At 42.5% G+C, this 18661-nt stretch overlaps 1 protein-coding gene and 1 pseudogene across 1 annotated transcript in view; both read right to left on the bottom strand.

Moving 5' to 3' along the window:
* The window catches only part of SGCD (sarcoglycan delta), a 413743-nt gene that overhangs the window by 374182 nt on the left and 20900 nt on the right, over window positions 1-18661 (bottom strand). The window contains exon 2 of the mRNA XM_028165988.2: window positions 16759-16947. Coding sequence (XP_028021789.2) covers window positions 16759-16947 — 189 coding nt within the window. The remainder of the gene's footprint in view (window positions 1-16758; window positions 16948-18661) is intronic.
* On the bottom strand, window positions 7259-8183 carry LOC103014778 (protein lin-28 homolog A-like; annotated as a pseudogene).

Genomic DNA, 18661 nt, shown 5'->3' with positions numbered 1-18661 from the left:
AAAATAGCAACCAATTATGTATGGCATGAAACTGGTTTAACCCAATGAGTGACCCACATGATCATTTTCCTCTATCTTTGGATTTTAGGAAGAGTACTTTTTTTTAATCTTGGAGTTAAGAGATTTGTCAGAGAGAGAAAACATGCTTACTTAACATGGTTGATTACAGTCAGTGTATTAATGGTCAAAACTCCCTGCCGTTGGGCAACCCAAATATGATGGCTAGCTAAGGGACGAAAATGTGCCAAGTCTTTTATCACATGTCCATAGACCCTGGCTCAATGACTTGCTTGAGTCTGCAAAAGGCATTTGCTGCTGAGCTCTAATGCTCACTGTTCATTCTTATTTTTTCTAAAATGGGAGGTTGATTGTAGTACTTATTAGGCATGAGACCTTAAACAGAACACTGATCCCCAGCTGCCCCTTCAGTCAAAAGTGTAAAATTAAATTACCCCTGCCATATCTTTCCCATGGGGATGCTTGTAGAGAATCACAAAATTCAGTAGATGTGAGCCAACTTTCTAAGGTGCCAAGAACGTTGACAAACCTAAGGGATGTTATGAGGATAGAATGAAGTTCTTTTTTCTTTTATTGTGTCTCTCGGTAAGTCGTAGGCGCCTAAAAATGCTTGTTGAAATCAAGTGATGATTATGCCCACATGGTGATGATAATGATTTTATGGATTTTTTAATTGTTAGATTTTGTGGAGGGAACCACACCTCAGGGTTCCATCACAGTGTCTGCTCACATTAGGTTCTTAGTAAGTGGCTATTAAATGACTCAGTGCTCTACCCTGTATTGTTTTCCACTGAAAAAGGCTTAAACTGACCCCAAGTTCCACTCACTAACTCCTCCTGTAACAATAAACACAGAGCATCTACTATTAGCAAATCAACTGTTAGGAGATGCTAAGAAGTGTTCCACTTAATAAAGCTGACCGATAATTAAAAACTAATATGCGTACTTTTATGTATACTACAAGCATTCCAGTTAGAAGGTTTCTCTATTAAATACAGAAGGGCTATGATCCTACTGAGGATTTTTTTTCCTATTTAAATCCTTATTTATCAAAGCAACTCCTTATTTATTTAGATGATTCACATGTGGCTTAGTAAAGGCAGAAAAGTAATTCAAAAGGCAACCAAACCATGATTCTTATAACACAGGTGCTGGTTCTGTAGTTAGTGTGACTCCTTCAAGTATTCAAGAAGCTAAAACTGCTTGAAGTAGTCAATGACTGAACCAGTATGGAAGTAGTTTTAAAATGTCCACTCTTTGTTATTCCTAGCTACACAATGACCATCAGTGCCACTGAAAATTCTGCAAGTAAATACATTACTGGTTATGACACAGTTATTTTATTTTTTGACAGTAAACATTTCTGAATAAAGTTACAAGCATAAATTTTCAAGTTCGACATATTTGTACACATGCATGTATCTGTACACGTAGTGTGTCCTTGTATACGTAGTATGTATACAGACATAAAAACTATATACTAACCCTATTAGTTACTAGCTGAAGAAGTTGGGGAGGTTCAGCAAGCTCTGGGCCTTAGTCTTCTCATAGCTAAATGGGAGATAATAGCACCCTGCCTCACAGGGTCACTGTGAGGAAAGAAGAGAGAACTCAGGTAGGCACTCAGCACTGCGCTCAGTACAACGTGTGGTGTGTGCCTGGTCAGCAGCAGTTGTTGGTGTTGGTGTTGTTGGTGGTGGTGTGGCAGATAGTACAGATCTTCCTCAACTTACAATAGGGTCACATTCCGAAAACCTCACCATCTGTTGAAAATATCTTAAGTCGAAAATGCATTTAATACACCTAAGCTACCAAACATCACAGCTTAGCCTCGCCAAACTTAAATGCGCTCAGAACACTTACACTAGCCTACAGTGGGGCACACTCATTTTACACAAAACCTGTTTTATAATAGAGTATGGAATATCTCATGTAATTTATTGGATACTGCACTAAAAGTGAAAAACAGAATGGGTGCAAGTGTATATAGGGTGTTCACCCTCGTGATAGCATGGTTGACTGGGAGCTGTAAGCTGCAGGTCAGTGTTACCAGACAGGACCGTACCACACATCTCTAGCCTTGGAAAGGCTCAAAATTCAAAACTGGATCTACTGCATTCACATCATTTTTGCAACATCATAAACTTGAAAAATCCTAATTCGAACCATCCTAAGTTAGGGACCATCTGTACTTTCCAACGATGGCCAGAACCCTATCTCTGCATTCGTTTCCAGAAGCCACCATACAAATTACCACAAACTGATAGCTTAAAACAAAAGAAATTCATTCTTTCACATTTCTGGATGCCAAAAGTCTGAAATCAAGGTGTCAGCTGGGCTCCACTCCCTCTGGAGGCTCTAGAGGGAACTTCCTTCTTTGGCTTTTCCATCTTCCAGAGGCTGTGGGCATTCCTCATGGCCGCATCACTCCAACCTCTGCCTCTGTGGTCATACTGCCTGCTCCTCTTCTGTCTATGTCAAATATTTCTCTGCTTGACTCTTATAAAGACACCTGTCATTGGATTTAGGGTCTGCCTAAATAATCCAGGATGATATCCTCATCTCAAGATCCTTAACCTAGAAAAGGTCAAAGAAGGTAACGTTCACAGGTTCCAGGGATTAAGCTGAAGACTTATCTTTTGGGGGCCACCATTCAACCCACAACAATCTCCCATCCTACAAGCTCCTCTAGAACCTTGCAACTCTCCCATGTAGAGGGGATTCTGTGTGCCTTCCCCCTGAATCTAGACAGGATTTTGTGTCTGCCTTCACTAACAGAGTGATGTAGGAGTGATGTTACCTGACTTCTGAGTCTAGGTCATAACAGCATTAGGCACTTCTACCTCATTTAAGTGGAACATGCATCCTGGAACCCAGCTACCATGAGGACAGGAAGCCCACATTAGCCCACATGGAGAAGCCACGTGTAGGTGTTCTGGCCTGCAGAGGTCACAGTTCACAGACAGCATCAACTGGCCACACATATAAGTCAGCAAGCCTCTAGATGATTCTAGCCCCAGCTGTTGAGTCAACCCCAGCCTTGGAGTCTCCCTAGCTCAGATGCCAGACATCGTGGGGGCAGAGAGAAGCCATTTCCACTGAGCTCTGCCCCAACTGGAGTCCTGAGCAAAATACATTACTGTTATATTTAGCTGTTAAGTTTTGGGGTGGTTTGCTGCATAGTAATAGATAAGGAGACTAATTACTCATTAAATAATTGAATAAGTTAAGATGAGAAAGTAAAAAAACAGCACATGAGATATACTTCCTGGTATTTAGCATCTTGGATTTTTGTCTAACTAAATACAGTGTGAGCACACATAAATACACACACACTTTTAGAGGAAAAAGCGACTCAGTCTCTCATTCTGAGTCAAAGAGTATAGGAGGATCCCTTAATTAGAAACCATATAAGCTGTAGAGGACCACTTGTAGAGTATCATTTGGTCAACCTGCATATTTTACAGGTTTGAAGAACAAGGCTCAGAAGTGGTCCCTGACCCTCCCCGCTCAGTACAGCTCTTCACCCATCAAAGGTCCACCTTGCTCCTCACTGGGAAGATGAAAAATCTATCACAGCCTCACTACCTACCCAAGTAGAAATACTGAAAAGAGGAGAGGAGGAAGAGAACGGGTATGAGGAAAAAGAACAAAGCTGCTAGAAATGTAGTTACTTGCGGCCATCTGTTCATCAGATTATGAGAAACTTTCTGAGGGTTTTTTGGGCCTTGAGGTTTTTAAGGTGATATTTCCCACCTTAAGCCTATGGCTCCAGGTCTTAAAAACTGTCCAGGGCATGGAAAGAAAAGGCACAAATTGTTGTATAGAGGGAAATGAAAAACTTCTCTGTCCATGTTGACGTTGCATGCTCTCCAAGACCTATCTAAGAGGTAGGCTTGAGGATTCTAGACCTGTTTTGTAACAAAGACCTTTCTGCAACGGTGGAAATGTTTTCTATCTGCTCTGATGATGATGGTGCCTACTAACCCCATGTAGCTATTGACTGTGTGCGACACGGCTCGTGTGACTCAGGAACTGAATTTTTCATGTGACTTAATTTTAATACCATATTAGACAATCAGTTCTAGACAAAGTATTTACAAAGCCACTCTGAACTTAGAAATTCTAACTAGTGACACAGGCAACCCAACGGACTTGAAACTTCCTATTCATGACTGTGTCTCTTCCTACAGTCTAAATAAGGTCCTGCCTGCTATGGAAGGACTGATCCTTAAGTTCACAGTGGTAATATGCCTCTTGGGATTCAGAACTTCTCTCCTATGATTGCTTAATGCCTCAGTAAGAGTGCAGAAATTCCCAAGATGTGGTCACAACTTCCGACTTCTGAGAGCCATTCAGAGTTCACAGCTGCATGACCAAAAATACCTAAAAATTCCATGTGTGAGCAGCTATGTGTGATGGAAAAAGACAGAAATACTTTCAGGGAGATTTTCTGACATTATTTTTCTCAATTCTAGCATCACAAAAAAGAAAAAGAATTTGTTTTTTCGGTACCAGTAAGTCTTTATTCATTGTATTTTCCCAAGCAAAAGAAGGGGAAGGGAAAAGGGTCAGCATGTGTGTTACAAAATGACAGCAAATGGGAAAGGAAGTACCTGGCACAGCAAAATCAACCATCAAACGCTGCCCAGATGGGGTCGCCAAAGCCCAAGGGGGCTCAGTCTCCTGCAGTTCAGTAATGAGGGGAAGGGATGAGGGAAAGAACAGGTACATGCTTTTCTACCCTCCCTCCTTCCCCATAAATTCAAGATTTCACACAAAGCCTTGGTTTCTAGCAGTAAACATGGAGTTACATTCGTCCATCTCCTATTAAACAATCTTGTGGCCACTTCGACATATGTTTCTTGCACCTGCATATAAGTTTCTGAGTGACTTGCCTATACATTCATCTTTCCTTTCGTGGTCTCCCAACCCCACTTTCTACATGGAAGGCCCCCTCATTGCTCCTCTCTACCCTAGGATTAGAGATTAAAGTAGGTTTTAATCCATCCAAAGACAGCAGTCTGTCTGGCAGGAATCACATCAAGGTTTTAATCCATCCAAAGACAGCAGTCTGTTTGGCGTGAATCACATCATGGCTCAGGAGACTGGGAACAAGGGATGGAGAGTTCTTAGCTTCTTCAGGATTTTTGCACAAGTCATTTAATCACAGACACCCCACAAATTAAACGTATAGGTGTATGGACTATTTTGGGGGGGCACAAAGGGGGAAAGGAGAGGGGGTAGGAATCCAGTTTCTAGGACAGAAGATCTTGTTTGAAATAGGAAACAGGGGAAGGGGAACACAAAAGAAAGTGTGGTTCAAGACCTCCCACTTCAAGAAGGGGGGCCCCCAAGCTTATGTTTCAGATCTTTTTGGCTGGTGTAGACCCTTTGTCAAAGATGCTTTGGCTATTTTTCTCAATATAAAAAGAAGTTTGTAAACAATAAAACCTCAAAAGAACATGCAGAAGACCAACACATTATATTTATACAAACTAGGCCACCTAGCAATCACCAAATCAGCTACTTGTGAAGTCCTACGAAGCCCAGACAAATACAATAACTAGAGGGGGGCAGCAATTGGGGGAGACAAGAACCCAGGATCAGACACACATCACTCAATGCATTCTATTGCATTTACCCCATTACAACACAGTGAGGTAGGTTTGCAGTGATCTCACAGCATGTAAACGACACTCCCTTTTCTCCTTTAGCTACCATGACACTAATCACTGCTGCAGCAGGGCAGTACACTGGCTCTGGGAACCACAAAGAAGCCATCGCTGATGGTATCTCTGGAAGCCAAGGAGGAAAAGCCCAGAATTGTTAAAGATTAAAGATCTTGTCCTTGCTTCATATATCCATCCCTGGGCAGCTCAAGATGGGTACAGAGGCATCGTTCTTAAAACCTGTCCTTACCAACTCACAGTTTTTACAAAAACATACACAATATACCCTGTTGTGTATGGTAGGCCTAGCCCAATCCAGTGAAGGATGGATCTGGTATGTAAAGCGAGTCCTGTGCCCTGGGATTAGAGGTCTGGAACAGGAATCCTTTATCACACATACAGATGACCTCTGCCTAATCTTGGCTTCCCCTCTCTGCACCTTTTACCAGCCCAGCCTCTCCTAACCTCCCTGTTACACCTTTTCCTGTTCAGACCAATTTCCAATCTTTCAGTAGAAGGAGACCAAGTCATGAGGCAATCCAGTTAAAACCTAGTCTCCCATGAAACACTGAAGATGGAGGGGTTTCAAGAGGACACTATGGCAGAAAAGCCAGCTCCAGTTGGCAAAAATGAGGAGTTCAATAGGGTATACGTTCCAAATAGTTGTTCTCTCTGGTGATACAGCAACAGAAAGTATTCCTGCTGTGCGGACCCGGAGCTGCTGCTGACTTATCCCTGAGATTGCGCACATACCTGAGAACACGGTGCAGGAATGAGGGCACTCATTAAATTAGATTAAAATACACAAAAATACAAAACCAGAATATTTCTATTATGGAAAAAAAAGTTAAAATGCACAAGATACGTCATTCACACACAGCTAGTGCACTTGGCATCCTGGAGAAAGTGGGACCCAAGGTACAGTCATCCAAGGGAGCAAACAAATAAAATTGCATTGGCCCAGAACGGGGTGGGAATGAGCTTAGAAGCAGCAGGTCTGCAACCGTTCCCTGCAACCGTTCCCTGCAACCGTTCTTCTGCCTATCATGACAACCCACTGCTTGGGACAGTGGTCAGCGCTCTATCCCAGGAGGGGGTTATGAGGAGACAGGATGCGGAAAACCCTGCCTTACCCCTGAGAGATTTCCTACCACAGAAGGTAGTGGCTTGTGGGTTGGGTCCATCAATCTGGTCTCATGCTTAATCTTTTCACTCTGGCATGGGAAATAGTATTCCATATCCTTCTTTAAGAGTAAAACAACGTCCCTATCCAGGCCACTTTCAAAAGCTGGAGATTCTGGGAGTGGAGACTCATATAAAGCATGCAGGAAGGGTTACTCCCCAAAGCCCTCATGTGCATTTGGACAGAGCATGATTGGGGTTTCTTTGCCTCACCCCTTCCCCCCACCAAGAGGGAAGAGGGGGTGACACTGTAGATCCCAGCCTGAGATATATGGTAGTGCCAGCTGCCACCTACCACACTGTCCCCCCTTTTCTCCACTCTGCCGATTGACACCTGTTCCTCAAAGCTTTCTGATCACGAATGGATAGCCCCCACCCACTGTGGCTCAATTCTGGGCCTCTGGGACCATGGCAGGGCCATGGATCTCTTCTTCCTCCTCCGGAAAGTAGGCTGGCTTTTCCTGTGAGCTGGGAGCTTGCTGGGCCTTCAGTGGACACGAGGCTACCATATGGTTGATGCTCTGGCAGAAGTGGCACTCTCTGGGCTGGGGTGGCAGTTTGCATTCCTTGGCATGATGGTCTAGACCTCCACAGTTGTAGCACCTGTCTCCCTTTGATCTGCGTTTCTGCATGTTCTTCCCTTTGGGCCGCCTCTCGCTCCCAATACAGGACACCCCGCCAGGGCCGGTGACTCGGTTAGATTCCAGGCCCTTGGCGGACTTCTTAAAGGTGAACTCCACGGCCTCACCCTCCTTCAGGCTCCGGAAGCCCTCCATGTGCAGCTTACTCTGGTGCACAAAGACATCCACCGGGGGGTCGAATGCGACCCCGGCGCGGGCAGTCATGGGCAGGAAGCCGAATCCCATGCGCACGTTGAACCACGTACAGATGCCGGCCCCGCGCAGCAGCTGCGGCTCCTCGGCCGCCCGGGCCGCGTCCTCCTGCGCCTCCTCCGGCCACCTGCAAACTGCTGGTTTGACACAGAGCTCGTGGCAGTCGGCTGAGCCCGAGCGGCCCCGGGCCCCTGGTCGGCCGGCTGCTGGCCCCAGAGAAGTCCGGAGGCAAAGGTCAAAAACTGAATTTGGAGTGTACGAAAAGGATAGTAAGTGGGAACGGTCACGAATATTATCCAAATAGGCTAACGTTGCATAGTGATTTATTTATAATTGGCACTCAAGTTTCCCAGTGTGACCTCTCAAGAGCGTCTACAATTTGCATCCTGTTGAACTCGACTAGCGTCAGCCCCCCACTCTCCTCCTTCCCCACTCTGTCCTTTCTCTCCAGCGGCCGGGCTCTCAACACCGGAACCATAGTGTCTGAGGCTTCCCATCAGAGTTTCACACCCATGCTTCCAGGCTACAGTCACCACTCAGAAGGCTTTCTCCATCCTTTAAGACTCAACCCAAGGAGTCTTCCAGGGCCTTTCAGCTTTAGCTAATTTCTTCTTTCACACTCCCTTAAAAGATTTGTCATTTGGGGGAACGTATTGTTTTTTCTTCCTAGTAAATTATGATCTATTAAAGTAGAGGATTATATAGATAATTATATAATATAGATTATTATAATCTTTAATGACCAGACAAACCAGTGTACTGCACAGTGTGCTTAAGAAATACCAATTGGGGGCTTCCCTGGTGGCGCAGTGGTTGAGGGTCTGCCTGCCAATGCAGGGGACACGGGTTCGAGCCCTGGTCTGGGAAGATCCCACATGCCACGGAGCAACTGGGCCCGTGAGCCACAATTACTGAGCCTGCGCGTCTGGAGTCTGTGCTCCGCAACAAGAGAGGCCGCGATAGTGAGAGGCCCGCGCACTGCAATGAAGAGTGGCCCCCGCTCGCCGCAACTAGAGAAAGCCCTCGCACAGAAACGAAGACCCAACACAGCTAAAAAATAAATAAATAAATAAATAAATTTAAAAAAAAAAAAAAAAGAAATACCAATTGAATTGCAGCAAATGTGCCCAATAAATTGTACAAATTTGTAACAAGCTTGGTTCATGGCATTCTGCAGCAATTACAAGGACCAAAATCATCGTTGAGGATTTGCATTCTTGAAAAAGGTATAAAACACAGCAAGCTTCAAACGAAAACAGGACATGACAGAGCTGTATCCCAGGACTATTCGTGGAACAGAGTGGATTTCTGTCCTTTGTTTTTCTGCATTACAGTGTTCATGCCGCCTTAAAAAATAACATTTTTGGCCATTTTTCAGCTTGATGAATTTGAGCTAATGGATGAAAAAGTGACTGTCAGAGACAGAGCACTGAGAGATGGAAGGAAGCACAGTGTTCTCAATATGAAAAGCCTTTCCGAGGTCCCAAGTGACGCTGGCGTCTGAGCTGAAGCAAATGCTACTCACACACACAATATATTCATTAACAGTGTTAAGTGAAAAGTATAACTAAAGCCAATAATATCATTTTCTCCTATTTGCTGAGCAAATCTGTATATTAACTAGGATGATGTCTCCTGCTTCTCTTCTATTTCACACTCCTGACTCATGTAATTAAAATATAGCAGGCAGTTGATACACAGGAAGGAGTGTCTGTATTAAAAATACCTTTTCATAATCAAATTTAAGCACTCATCTTATTTATGATCTGTCTACCTTAATAAATCAACTAATACTTCATTTTAAAAGCCATATAAAGCTCTATTAACCCATCTTTATACACTTTAATTTAAAGTGACGGGCTATTCATAATTTTTTCCCATTCATTTATTCAATAAATATTCTAAATATCTACTACATGCTAAGCAACATATTTAAACCTGTGGATATAAAAATGAATAGTTTAAGGTTACAGTCGCTGTAGGGGAAACAGACAGGAAAATAAAATAGCGCCGTACTGCACGTCCCCCCGCTGCAGGACACCAGGTGCAGCAAATACAAAAGAGGGAGTCTTCACCTTAACCTGGAAGGACTTCTGAGAAAACATAAGAAATACGAGAGAAGCTTAAAAAGGGCAATGTTTATCGAAGATCAAGTGCAGGTGTGATTTCCAAGTGAATTTCTGACCTAGCGGGAGGGCAGTTCTGGCCTGACCGTCCAACAAGCAGGACTCTTGACTCCATGACTTCGCCCACTCAGGTCACAGCTGATAAGGCATCTCACGTGACATATAAGCAAGTACAATGTGGTGTGCACAATCTGCTGAGCCAGTGCAGTTCCCTCTCTGGGATTTCACCTGGGTAACAACAACAGACTGGGGCAGGTAGAGGTGGGAGCTGAAGGGGAAAGTCATTACAGAGAAAAGGTCAAAGGCACATGCATGTTGAAGATGCAAGGAAGCAGGAAACCTGAATAAACACAGGAGGTAACTGGTAGCACCACAAAGGTGGAGGGATCCTGGTGTGCCAACAGAAACAAATGTTCCAGGGCAAGACCAAGGCCACGTGGTGCAGGAAAGCCAGAAGGTGGGCATCCCCAGAGCTGCCTTTGGTTCCTGCCAGTGAGGCTGTGAGGTCCACTCATGCACCCAGGAGACCCCCTTTCCTGTTCCCTCTGCGTGTGTATTCTCACTCCCCTCTACTTGAGTTAGTTTGACTGGGTAACGGTGCCTCGAGCCTTCTCCGAACAGATGATGTATTAGTGTTCTGAGTTACGGAACACACAGCCCATTCTCCCTGGCTTTTACTGTTTTACAATGTGTCCAATTTACAAATATTAGAATGCCTTCCTCTGACCCTCAGTGGATCTTTATCTTACTTTAGGGTAAATAAATCATGTTTTAGACATTGCACTGAACACATTCAATTTGTCTTCGTGAAAAATAGCACTTGGAAAATGGGCAATGGTGTACTGATTAAGCGCGTGGGCTCAAGAGCCAGCCTCCCTGCGACCCTATCCCAGCTTCATCACTCACTAACGGCGTGACCTTGGACAAGCTACTGCACTTCGTGGAGCCTCCTATTCCCCATCTGTAAAATATGGGTAACAGTGGTACCTACCTCATAGGGTTTTTATGGGGATTATACAGGAAAATTAAAAAATTCTGTACAAGTTTTTATTAAACAAGCGGATATTCATTTCTTAAATAATCACAAATACAGTGGTTTGAATTTTGTAATTTTGATGAATGGCAAGAGAAAGAGAAGTTAGGGGATCTATGAAACACAGGTATAGCTAGGTATAATTTATCAAGGACCTATCATGTGCCCAGCACTGACCAGGTACTTGACATCCATCATCTCATGAATGTGGTCTGCACAAAACTGTCAAATGTGTTTGACAATTCACAAACACATATTGAAAGCCGACTGCATACCAGGCACTGGGTCATGCCTACAAAGATGAATAGAACGTAATCCCTGCTCCTGAGAAGTTCCCGGCATGGCTGGAGTGCTGAAGCTGGGGCAGGCAACCTCACGTCTACTTTGGTTCAATCATCTGCAAAATGAGGATGTGTGAGGAAGTGACTCCTTAGGTTCCTACTTCATCTAATGATGAATAATTTCACACTCACTGGACTAAGAGATCATGCCACCTATTGAAAATCCCCAAGCCTTTTAAGTTTTTCCACTCAGTAACCACTTGTGCTAAATGACAGTGTAGATGATCAGTACTGCAGTATCTGGGGAGGTCTTTGAGGCCAAGTTATTTGGATTGGGCTGCTGGAATGCTCTGTCAGAAGCATCAGCCCTCTAGAGAGTGAGATCTCACATGGTCAAGGCAAAGTTCAAACCGGAAGATGCCTTGCAGTCCTCAAGGACACCTGCTTCAATGCAGTCATTTCTTTACTGAGCCCCAGAGGGAAAAGGTGATGTAGTTCATGGCCCACTAGGTGTCCAGTTCCTTGACACTTGCGCTAGGGCTTTCTGCACTGCCCCACGATATGTCACACAGATGAATAAACCAGGCTCCACACTCAGACTGCTTGGATTCAAATCTCTACTCTGCCACTTTTCAGCTGTGTGATCCCAAATCCAGTTATTGAGCCTCTCTCCTCCCTGTGAAGTTGGTATCATAATAATACCTAGCCACATAAGGATTAAGTTAGGTAATACTTATAAGTTGCTATGGCATAGAGTCTGGTGCAAAACAAGCCTTCAGTAAATGATGATGATGATGTTGATGGTGATGATGACGATGATAATGGCAAACACTAACATAAGGCACTTACTGTGTGCCAAGCTCCACTTCTAAGCACTTTACACGCATCACCTCATTTATTCTTCATAACAATCCTGTGAACAGGTAGGTATTGCTACTACTCCCAGTATATTGCAGCACAGAGAGGTTGTGAAATTTGCCAACGTAAGTAGCAGAACCAAGAGCATGCGTCCAGAGTCTGAGCCCCTAACCACTGCCATGTGGTATGGGGTCTCGCATGACTTTCTGTTGCCGGCACGGACTCTTCCTATGGGTGAGTGGCTGCTATACGTACACGCTTAACGTGCATTAACTCATGGAGTCTACACACCAACCTATGCCACAGATAGTATTATTAAGTTTATATTAAATGTTTACATAAACATAACAAGGGGCTAAAACAGAAGGTGAAGGCAGTGAAGGGAGAGGGTCATCGGCTGCAGTGCAAAGAGAACTGAGTTAAGGACTGAACAGCCAGAACTACTGCAAACTACTCCAGGCAGGAAATGTCAGTGGATGTCTCGGCTGGGGGAGGGAAATGTGTGATCGGAGGACACGGGGTGGGTAACAAAGATGATGAACCATTCTGGCAGCTTCAGAGTTTTGTTGAAAAGCCAGGTCATCGCAGCAGTTATCAGGAGCAGGTAAAGCGTGGTGGAAAGGGATGGGCTTTGAAGTCAAGCACCCGTTCTTTTACTTACTAGCTCTGTCTTCTACGAAGTCACTCAGCTTCTCTGAGCCTTGGGTTTTATTTTACTAAAATGGAGATTATAATACCTAATTTGTAGAGTTGTTTGGAAAATTAAGAGAGATTTTTTAACTGCCAAGCGCAATGACTGGCACAGAACACACTTAATAAATTCTAGTCCTCTTGTAAAGTACAGTGTGTGATAAACTAGGTTAACCTACAGGTGTTTATAACACAGGTAAACCAAACACTCCTCCAAGTAGGGAAATATAATAAAGAGTAGGAGAGAATAATGCTGTCCTGATTAATAATGAACACCAGAATAATCTGCTAAAAGCAGAGGAGAGGAAATTCATTTTTCTTCTGATTTACATTTGGGTCAAAGAAAACTTGGTTGGACGTTTTTCCAGATTGTTATAATGTAAGGACTCTTCCAGCATATACCCCTGGGGATGGCAGAAAATGCAAGTCTGACAGAAAAGAAAATTCTGGATGTCCAATCTTGGATAAATTGCCAAGTCCTCAGAAACACTTTCAGATGACATCACTGTCTTGGTTTGCCATTACTCAGAGGGTTTGATTACAGTGTGAGCGTTTCCAAATGCCAAATTATCAAACATTCCAGGCGTACAAAATAATCACCGTTTCCTATTGACAATCCTTGCATAAAGTGCTTAACTGTTATCACATTGATTTCCTATGTTCGTTCACCCCACCATCACCAATGTAACATTGGTTAATACCGCATTCTTTCTCAAGATCTTCACTGTCAGTAAATTATTGTTTGTGGAAAAGAATTATAATTCTAAAAGAATGTGTATTATACTGTAATTGATAGAGAATATGCTTTTAACGTACAGGGAAAGACCAATTTTCTGACACTTCAGCTCTATCTGCTTAAAAGCATTACTGCTATAAAGCACCAATTATGGCTAACCATGGCATTATTCTCACTTTAGTAAGTAGTTGGTTTCGTAAAGCTTTACGAACTCTCAACTATGGCAATCAACTTAGTTAACTACAGGAAATGGCCTATTTCATATAGATTATTACCTTAATATCATATTGCTCCCCAAGGTCGCATACATTCAGAGTGAACTGTCACTCAATATACATTTACATAGACCTCTCACTATTAAGCCTGCCAGATAAAGCAAACTCGAGAAGCCATATTTATATAATATCACGGTTATCAGGGTTTGAGTTCATATTCTCCACCACATCCACCCTCAAATATTTCAGGTTCTATAAATTAACTTTACCCCAAACTAGCTAAAAATAATAAAAATAGCCCCAAACAGGGAATTAGGGGGATTCGCGAGTCCCAGCTAAGTTCCAGTGGGAAGGCAATGAATTCTATCCTGTTTTATTTTGGTCCTACCATCCAACCATCTCACCAGCCAGAACCCGGGGGTATTCCAGAATGTCTTCCAATCCCTCAACTCTTACATCCAAGCAGTAGTTGAGGTGTGTTGCTTCCATCTTTTAAATGTGTTTTGAATCTTTACTCTCCATTCTACTGCCCTAACTAGTCTTCTCCTATTTTAAATTACAATACAGAAGGTTTTCTACTTTAAAGCTTTTGAAATACAAAATAAAAACATCACAGAACATGCATATCGACAAAGGACAACTATGGTCCCTTGGATTTAAGACCGAACAAGACTCAGGACACCTTTCAGAGCCCCAAACTCTGAGAAACTTTCTCCATTATATTGCATCCTCACTTGAGCAAGTATCTAGACTACAAATTTGATCACATCTTCCTCTCTCTGCTGCTTAAAATACTTCTCTGAAGTCTGCTTGTCTATAAAGTAAGTCCAAGTTCAAAGAGTGTTTACCTACTCTGATTCAGAAGTAGAAGCTAATGTGCTCCAATATTCTAGAACATATTATCTTAGACCCCTACAATCCCATGGAAACTGACTGTATCATCTTCCAAACTTAATATTGCAATACAGAAGCTTTGTTTCCTAGCGTTTACTGCAAGTATTAAAAAGTGAGCCATTCTCCATCATTAAAAAGCCTACAAATAATAAATGCTGGAGAGGGTGTGGAGAAAAGGAAACCCTCCTACACTGTTGGTGGGAATGTAAGTTGGTACAGACACTATGGAGAACAGTATGGAGGTCCAGCAAAAAATTAAAAATAGGGTCACCATAAGATCCAGCAATCCCACTCCTGGGCATATATCCAGACAAAACTATAATTCAAAAAGATACGTGTGCCCCTATGTTCATAGCAGCACTATTTAAAATAGCTAAGACATGGAAACAACCTAAATGTCCACTAACAGATGAATGGATAAATAAGATGCACATATATACAATGGAATACTACCAAACCTTAAAAAAGAATGAAAGAATGTCATTTGCAGCAACATGGATGGACCTAGAGATTATAATACTAAGTGAAGTCAGAAAGAGAAAGACAAATACCATATATTATCACTTATATGTGGCATTTAAAATATGATGGAAATGAACCTATCTATGAAACAGAAAAAGACTCACAGACATAGAGAACAGACTTGTGGTTGTCAAGAGGAAGGGAGTCGGGGACGGATGGATTGGGAGTTTGGAGTTAGCAGATGCAAACTAGTATATACAGAATGTATATAGAATGGATACAAAACAAGGTCCTACTGTATAGCATAGGGAACTATATTCATATCCTGTGATAAACCACAATGGAAAAGAACATAAAAAAGAACATATATATATATATGTATAACTGAATCTCTTTGCTCTACTGCAGAAATTAACACAACATTGTAAATCAACCATACTTCAATAAAAAAAATGAGCCATTCTGATGCATTGTTTCTAACCATGGTTTACAGAATCCTCAGGAGTCAAGTACCAATAGCTCCTCCCACGAGTGAAGAATGGAGGCCCACGGAAAAGAGATGCAGCCCTTGCTATTCTCAAAGTTCACTCTGCCTGGGAAACACACATAAAAAGTATTATCTGGAGTGATCAGTATAATAATAAATACATAAACGGGGCTACAGAAGCATGAAGGAGAGGTTGTACCAGGCACAAAAGATGGAGAAAAGCAGCCCAAGAAGGAGAAATGGCCTGAATAAAGGCAAGAAAGTCTATCTATGCACAGGGTGTTAAGGATAAAATTAAACTTTATAATTCAGGAAAGGCATATATTTGGATTTTCTATTCTATTTTGAATTTTCACATGAAAACCTTACTCTTAATTGTGTTATAGTCACGTTTCCTTATCAAACAGGAGTTCTTTTTATTGCCAATGTAATTACTTACTTCTGCCATCACAAGAGGAAAGGCAAGTGTTTTCAGGGCAGCAGATTACTGCCCACTATGCCATCACTAATAAGAGAAATTATAATATTTATACTGTTATAATCTCCAGGAAAGCTCTAGGGAAAAACCTCAGAATAACTCCAGAAATCATTTTGCCAGGATTTTCTTTTCATTTGAACTTCAGCAAGTAAATGTCCAATCTGTAGAGTGGTCCTAAGTGCAAGAAATTCTTCAAAGCAGCATAAACACAAATTCTTTAAAAAAAAATGTAACATGGCTACACTCTCGTTTCCATTCTACGCAAGCAGTAGGAAAGAGAACTGCCATCCTGAAAATTGAGGAACTGCTCCATTAACCATAGTAATGAGCTACCAGGTGTAAACAGACAGTGAAAATTCTTAGATAATCCCCAAAGACTAATTTTACTCTGATGTTTCAACCCCTAGCTCACAAAAACTTTCTTAATCACTACTAAAATTTGGGAAAACTTACTACTTTGGACTCTATCCCATCTTTCTCCTTGGATTATTTACTCAAAGTACTCGTAAGCTACAGATTACAGAAACACAGTTATCAAAATAGAAGGAAAGCATACATGATGGATCATAAAGGAAGGAAAATGCCTCAAAAGTGGATTACCAGCCTCTGAAGAATTGAGATCTAAAAGAAGTCAATCCCCACATGTAATCTGAACAGCAATGTTTTCTCACCAAGATACCAGCTTGCAGGTTATTTTGAATCCTATTGCCATCACTTTCCACATTTCTTTTTCTTGCCCCATGATTTCCCTTCCCCCAAGGAAAGCTAAAGAAAACCATGTGGTTTTACTTACAATCGTGAAGTTCATGACTTTGAGAATCCAGATGGTCATGGCCAAGTTCACCAGTATTAAAATCATCAGGAGTAGGACAAAGAAATACAGGCATCTTTTCCGCCAGCCATAAATCCCCACTTTGTATACCTGTGGCCCCTCGGAGCTGGACATGGTGCCCCGGTGGTGGGTGTACTGTTCCTGAGGCATCTGAAATAAATGAGGTGAGAGAGAAGCACTCACATTAAACTGCTCAGAGAGAGAGAGGAAAAAAAAAAAAGAACGGAAAAAAATCAACTGATGAAGAGAAATGGCTGACTGCTGTCTGTATGTTTCCACCCTCCTGACAACTCTAAAAAAATCTGTTTCCCCTGGACAAAAGTGGCTCCTCTGCATGCTTGCATGAGCTCTCCCGTTTCATGCAGACATCTCTCATGATATGTACTGAGACAGCCACATACATATCACAGTTGGAGAGGGACCTGTAGGAAGCCAATTTCCAAATGATTATTAGAATTCCAACATCTTTGTGGGGAGACACTCAAAGTCCTCAGGGTAAAATTTAGAATTCACCTGAGAAAATAAATTAACCCCAGCACTTCTTCATGGTGGTATAATACTACTAATTAGGCAACTGATTTGGGGGAGGGGGAAGGTAAAATTATCTCAAACGCAATCATTCTGTACTGCCAAAAAGTTAGTGGCAAAAGTAACAAATTTGATCTTCCCTCCATTCCAGAGTTCAAAGGGGTGCTGATGGGCACATAGATTAAGCCTCATTTGACTCAGGGATCTTCAAAAGGTGATAGCCTGTGCTTAAATGCTTCCCTTGACAGAGATCTCACTACCCTTTCAAGTAGTCCTTATGAGTTAGACAATTCTAATTATTATCAACACATTTATTTAATAAACATAAAAGAGGCTCAAAGTCAAGTAAGGCGTGAACATGCCTTCCAGGAGCTTGCAGGCTAATGGGGAGAACAAACTAGTCAAACAGTGATAATAGCAGAGTGAGATAAATTAGAAAAAAATATCTGCCAATATTAAGTAATATTCGAATCCCCTTTAAAGTAAGGAAGCTTTCCCAAACCCCCGCTGTTGACACAAATTATCTTTATACTAGCACTGCTAATTAGGTACCAACACAAATCTAAGTAAACTTATCACTTCTATAAAATTCTCCAACCAGGGGCTTCCCTGGTGGCGCAGTGGTTGAGAGTCTGCCTGCTAATGCAGGGGACACGGGTTCGAGCCCTGGTCTGGGAAGATCCCACATGCCGCGGAGCGGCTGGGCCCGTGAGCCACAATTGCTGAGCCTGCGCGTCTGGAGCCTGTGCCCCGCGACGGGAGGGGCCGCGATAGAGAAAGGCCCGCGCACCGCGATGAAGAGCGGTCCCCGCACCGCGATGAAGAGTGGCCCCCGCTTGCCGCAACTGGAGAAAGCCCTCGCACGAACCGAAGACCCAACACAGCCAAAAATAAATAAATAAATAAATAAATAAAAATAAGAAAATCCAAAAAAAAAAAAAAAAAAAAAAAATTCTCCAACCAAAACAAGTTTTAAAATTAAATACAAACAAAGCTGCCGACGCGTATCATTCAAAATGGGAAATAACTGAGTACTGAGAAGAATGATGACTTGCAAAACTGAACAGCGTAACGTGGTACCAAGGGCTTTAGCACAGCATCTTCTGAGCAGAGCATCCCTACTCTGCTATGAGCCATGTGACAACACGGCCTCTACTGCTTTTCTCCAAATGACTGCACGAGCTTTATTTTGGGATTTTTACCTCATTTGGCCCTCACGTAGGCAGACTGCATTCTCTAGCAATAAGGCCTGTCTCTGCTTATTTTCTTCTTAGTCAATAGCACTTACATTAGTGATACATGGTGCCGAAGTGACCATGGTGACAAACAAAATGTC

Source organism: Balaenoptera acutorostrata, chromosome 2 (assembly GCF_949987535.1).
Source record: "Balaenoptera acutorostrata chromosome 2, mBalAcu1.1, whole genome shotgun sequence".
Taxonomy (NCBI): Eukaryota; Metazoa; Chordata; class Mammalia; order Artiodactyla; family Balaenopteridae; genus Balaenoptera; species Balaenoptera acutorostrata.
Note: the sequence above shows the minus strand (reverse complement) of the source record. Positions and strands in the feature narration are given on the sequence as shown.